At 45.4% G+C, this 6,195-nt stretch overlaps 1 protein-coding gene across 1 annotated transcript; it reads left to right on the forward strand.

The window, feature by feature from the left end:
- Positions 1–4,346: 4,346 nt before the first annotated feature.
- Positions 4,347–5,889, forward strand: LOC109261840 (elongation factor 1-alpha 1). The gene is given in 3 exon segments (XM_019440282.2): positions 4,347–5,297; positions 5,300–5,614; positions 5,617–5,889. Coding segments are annotated over 3 exon segments (1,272 nt in total). The 5' UTR covers positions 4,347–4,468; the 3' UTR covers positions 5,745–5,889.
- Positions 5,890–6,195: the final 306 nt, after the last annotated feature.

A 6,195-nucleotide genomic window follows, 5' to 3' on the forward strand; every position in this document is an offset into this window, starting at 1 on the left:
TCATTGCCGGAACTCAAGCTATCCAACCAGCCTGATGGCAGCGCCCAACTGGTGGATGGATCGGGACTGCATGGCAGCCCACTGAAAGTGAAGCTTCTTGTTCTCCTGCTTTTATGTAATTTGGCCTTAGCATTGGTCAGGGCAGCCCCCCTACCAGTGAAAGTACCTGGGGATTTGTCATTTGGGAAATTGCCCATGACAGGCCCCCCAGGAAAAGAACCATCAGGGAAAGAAATAAGATTCCACAGGGAAACTATGCAGCCCTACATCCAGCCCTTGCCACCCCCTATGAAGACTCCTCTATCTAAAGGAAGGATAGCCCCATATATTTCCCAACCAAGGAGAGGACAAATGGGTTCGAAAGCCCCACTCCGACAACAAAGGAATGTATCATATCTATGGATACAAGTGACTCCGACCCCTAGGCCCACTTGGCCCCCATGGAGGCATTCCAGATTATGATTGGACCTGGCGGGTTAAGGTACAGAATGGTTCATTAGTTCCTAGTATACATTGTCTCTCTGGGAGCGCATAGGCATGGGTTCCCAGGGCCCTCTTGGCTCCCTCCCAGCACCCCAGACCAAAGAGAATACTTTTGTTCCTTACACCACAAATGATTCAAAGAAACAATTAAGAAGTCATGTCCCTGTAAATGTTCCACTTGAGGTGTTAAGAGATAGATGACCTTTCATGAAAATAGCAAAGCAAATGCTTTATAGACTATACATAAACGTGGATACATAAGGAAAGTAGTATGAAGAAATTAATCAATAAGGAAAGGGCAGGAGGGAACGTTACAAGAAAATAACTATGTTGTCCATTAATGGGTGATTACAGAAAGGAACGTTTTTAGAATTAGCTAATGCCGAGAAACATAGATAACGCACACTACAAGAAAATTGCTAACAAATATAATGCCACGTTTGCCACAATAAAGTGGCCAGTCTAACACACTGCTGTTGTCTGTGTCCATTTGTTATTTTCGCCGATGCCGTTCATCCTTCAGGAACCCCTGGACCTGCTGGGGCTGGACCCCGGCATTTCACCAATTTGAAAAAAAGTTTTTATAGCACTTATTTATTTTTGAGACACAAAGAGAGGCAGAGCATGAGCAGGGGAGGGGGAGAGAGAGACACACACAGAACGAAGCAGGCACAGAGCCTGATGTAGGGCTTGACCCCACAAACTGCAAGACCATGACCTGAGACCATGACATGGGTCAGAGTCTCAACTGACTGAGCCACCCAGACACCCAGCTCTTTCATCTATTTTAAGTTTATTCTAAATTCTTGTTCTGTTATACTGCTTAAACTGGTTCTGATCAATTCATTAGCTGTCAGTACTTTCTGGAATTGTTTTTGAGATGAATTCTTCCATTTCGTCATTTTGGCTAGTTTTCTGTCCCTTATGCATTTTAAAAGCTTGTTGTGTGCTCTGCACCTGCGAGCACTGCTATGTTAAAGGAGGGTCATACACTGTCCAGGGTCTGGCCCTTCAGGAGGTGTTTTCTGGAGATTGTTACTCGCTCTGTGTTGTTGTGACTTTGGTTATTTTATTACCCTACTGATAGTGATATTTTAAACCCTACACCAGGCGTGCTTTGATTTGTTCCTTGGAGTAACCTATAAAGGAAAACAGACAAACAGGAGACAAAAACATGCAAAGACACAAACAAATAAACAAAAACAAAACCTAAAGACTAAAAACAACAAAAAAAAAACAACACAAAACACCAACTACAAGTAAAGAAGAGGGTAGAGATGGGGCTGAAGGAAGAGCACATACAAAGAAATGACGGGGGGGGGGGGGGCCGGAAGGGGGAAATAAACATTGACTAGGCAGAGAGATTAAAAGGCTTAAACCAGAGAGAGAGAAAGGAAAATAAAGAAGGAGGCAGGCAAATGAAACGAAGATACAGTTACCCAGACAGAGAAACTATATGGCTTGATTATTCCAGAGACAGAGAAAGGAGTGTAAAGAAGGAGGTGTAGAACATGTATCAAGACAATGGATTAAATATGTCTGTTTAGACAGACCAATAACCAGAGTAATCAGTCTAGGGGAGGGAAGAGATAAAGGGGAGAAATGGGGGAGGAGGGGGGAGAGAATATATCTATATATCCAGAATTGACCTAGAGTTAATCCAGGCAATGCTGCATAGCTTGTCAGGAGTAGGTGTCCACAGGGTCTGTGCTGCTCCTGTGGATAGCAGTTACCCAGTGCAAAGGGGTCGTGGTTTGGTGTGGTCTGTACCCACCTCCACTATGGGGGAAGGGGGAGATCCCTGAGGCCCGCCTTGGTTGGGGGGGGAGGAATGGTGATTTCCCAGTCTCTTTTCCACAGGGCCGGACCTGGTGGACATCATTTGAGTCATCCTCACTGTGCCAAGGGCACAGATGGGAGGGTCCTTCTTGCTCTGCCAACTCCCTGACCCTGCGCTTGGCTAGGATTCAAAGTCCAGCTCCGTGTGCTCTGGAGCTGGGGAAGCGCCTCTCAGTGTGGCCCGATATGTGGTCCCAGCTGGCTTTGTCTGTGCCACCGCACTACAGGGAGGACCAACTTCTATTGCAGACTGAGAGCTGCTGCCCTCGTCCTGGGCCCCACGGGGTGGCAGACGCAGGCAGGCCTTGTCTTTTCCTACAGCACTCCAGGGAAAGGCTGCCTTATCCTCCTGCAGACTGCGCCCTTGGCCCAGCCACTGCTCCAGGAGGTGGTGGACACAGACAGGTTCTGTGCTGTCATGCAGCCCCCCAGGGAAGGAACCGCTTTCTCCAGCTGAAGGCTGAGCCTCTGACCTACAACCGCACTCAGGCCTGGCTCCCCTTCTCCCCAGGTGTGCGAACAGAGAGCTGGCCCCAGTTGGAAGAAAGCCCCGCAGTTAGAGATCAGAGCTCTCTTAGTCTTATTTCAAGGTCTTTATCCTGTCCAGATACAGTCCTGCACTTCCCTAGCCACTCTTTCTCTTCCCTTTGTCTCTCTGCAGAAGGGGGTCCCTCCTCTCCATGCCCACAGGCCTTTTTTTTTATCTCCCCCAGTTCTCAGCTACCCACCTTATCTTTCTTCCAGCTTTCCCACTTTCTTCCTGGTAGATTCAGCCTCTTTTCCTCCCAGGCTGCTCCCAGGTCTGACTTTGGCTTTTACATTTCTTTGAGAGACACAGGATGTATGTATGGATCCCCCTATTTTTTCGCCATGTTGGAACTCCCTCATTGGGTTCTCTTAATCTATTCTCATTTTTTATTATTCTTTTTTCTTTTTACTGCTCAGCTCGTTGCTTTTTATACCCTATCTTCCAGCTCACTGATCCATTGTTCTTCGCCATCTAATCTATATTAATTCCCTCTAGTGTATTTTTCATGTTCAGTTATCATATTATTCATTGGTTCTTTCTTGTATTTTCTGCCTCTTTGGTGAAGATCACACTGAGCCCATATCCTCTTCATTCTGGTGACTATTTGTGGCCACTACCTTGAATTTTAAAATCAGGCATATTACTTACCTGCTTTTCATTTTCCTTCTTTTGCTGAGTTTTTCTTTCATTTCCTCCATATTGCTCTGACTCATAATTTTATCTGTATCTCTGTGTTTGTGTCTATGTATTAGGTAGGTCAGCTAATATCTTAAAAGTAATGACCTGTGTAGAAGTCCTTGGTGCACAATTTAGTCCTTGTGTAGAAGTCCTTGTGATGTAGCACAATCTTTTCTGGTCCCCAGAATCATTTGCTCCATATGCTTCCCACTTGTGGGTTGTGTGTGCCCATCTGTTTTTCTGAATCATAATCACCTTCAGTCCAGTACTCTGCAGATGCGCTTTGCCTGCTGTGGGTACACTCAGCACATTTTGCTCTGACGCTGGTGGAAAGTCTTCCTGCAGCAGACACAGGCTCATTGGCAGGCAGGGGCACTCTCAGAGTAGCTGCCTGTAATTAGTTTCTCTGACCCAGCTTCAGGTGCAGGTATTATAGCCCTGCTAGCGTGGGGAGTATTTTTTCCCCTCCCCATAGTAGAAGTCACTTCGAATGGCCACAAGTTCCATCTAGCCTAGGAACAAGCCAGAGATTGTGGGAAGGAGCCCCTTGGAATGATGTCTACCAAGGTTGGAAGTTTGGGTAGGGTAGATCTGTGTGGGGTGAGGTTTTGCAAGCATGTATCTATCTAGTCTGGTGAAGGGAACGAGAAATGGGTTCTACCAACATTTTTGTTTTCGAAGAAATTTGTGAATTCCTAACCTCCAACACACATTCTAAAATTAGTCAGTAGCTTTTTCGCAATGGGTTTGCCACCAGAACACAGGTGTGAAAACCACTGCTAAACCTAAACCAAAGTGGGAAAGGAAAAGACTCATATCAACATCGTCGTCATTGGACATGTAGATTCGGGCAAGTCTACCACTACTGGTCATCTGATCTACAAATGTGGTGGGATCGACAAAAGAACTATCGAAAAATTTGACGAGGAGGCTGCTGAGATGGGAAAGGGCTCCTTCAAGTATGCCTGGGTCTTGGATAAACTGAAAGACAAACGTGAACGTGGTATCACCATTGATATCTCCCTGTGGAAATTCGAGACCAGCAAGTACTATGTGACCATCATTGATGCCCCAGGACACAGAGACTTTATCAAAAATATGATTACAGGCACATCTCAGGCTGACTGTGCTGTCCTGATCGTTGCTGCTGGTGTTGGCGAATTTGAAGCAGGTATCTCCAAGAATGGTCAGACCTGTGAGCATGCCCTTCTGGCTTACACACTGGGTGTAAAACAACTTATTGTCGGTGTTAACAAAATGGATTCCACTGAGCCACCCTACAGCCAGAAGAGATACGAGGAAATCGTTAAGGAAGTCAGCACCTACATTAAGAAAATTGGCTGCAACCCCGACACCGTAGCATTTGTGCCAGTTTCTGGTTGGAATGGTGACAACATGCTGGAGCCAAGTGCTAATATGCCTGGGTTCAAGGGATGGAAAGTCACCCGTAAAGATGGCAATGCCAGTGGAACCGCACTGCTTGAAGCTCTGGATTGCATTCTGCCACCTACTCGTCCAACTGACAAGCCCTTGCGTCTGCCCCTCCAGGATGTCTACAAAATTGGTGGTATTGGTACTGTCCCTGTGGGTTGAGTGGAGACCGGTGTTCTTAAACCAGGCATGGTGGTCACTTTTGCTCCAGTCAATGTTACAACTGAAGTAAAGTATGTTGAAATGCACCATGAAGCTTTGAGTGAGGCTCTACCTGGGGACAACATGGGCTTCAATGTCAAGAACGTATCTGTCAAAGATGTTCATCGTGGCAATGTGCTGGTGATAGCAAAAATGACCCACCAATGGAAGCAGCTGGCTTCACAGCTCAGGTGATTATCCTGAACCATCCAGGCCAAATCAGTGCCGGATATGCACCTGTGCTGGACTGTCACACAGCTCACATTGCCTGCAAGTTTGCTGAGCTGAAGAAGAAGATTGACCATCGTTCCAGAAAAAAGCTGGAAGATGGTCCCAAGTTCTTAAAATCTGGTGATGCTGCCATCGTTGATATGGTTCCTGGCAAGCCCATGTGTATTGAGAGCTTCTCTGACTATCCTCCTCTGGGCCGTTTTGCTGTTTGTGACATGAGACAGAGGTTGCTGGGGGTGTCATCAAAGCAGTGGACAAGAAGGCAGCTGGAGCTGGCAAGGTCACCAAGTCTTCCAGAAAGCTCAGAAGGCTAAATGAATATTATCCCCAATACCTGCCACCCCAGTCTTAATCAGTGGTGGAAGAACCGTCTCAGAACTGTTTGTGTCAATTGGCCATTTAAGTTTAATATTAAAAGACTGGTTAATGATAACAATGCATCATAAAACCTTCAGAAGGAAAGGAGAATGTTTTGTGAACCATTTTTTTTTTCTTGTGAGCAGCAGTTTTAAGTTATTAGTTTTAAAATCAGTACTTTTTAATGGAAACAACTTTGACCAAAAATCTGTCACAGAATTTTGAGACCCATTAAAACAAAAGTTTAATGAGAAATAAATAAATAAATAAATAAATAAATAAATAAATAAATAAATAAAATTAGTCAGTAAAACTCCTTTATGTGAACCCCATACGGTTTTATATTGCTGCTTCTTTTCTGCGCCTTAGGTTGGATTATTTATTTTATGGTGGCTTCCTAGGGCAAGGACTTGGTTTCTTATCCATCTCCACCTCACCCAGAGTTA

This window comes from Panthera pardus, unplaced genomic scaffold, assembly GCF_024362965.1.
Source record: "Panthera pardus isolate Hobbes unplaced genomic scaffold, ASM2436296v1 HiC_scaffold_27, whole genome shotgun sequence".
In the NCBI taxonomy this organism is placed as follows: Eukaryota; Metazoa; Chordata; class Mammalia; order Carnivora; family Felidae; genus Panthera; species Panthera pardus.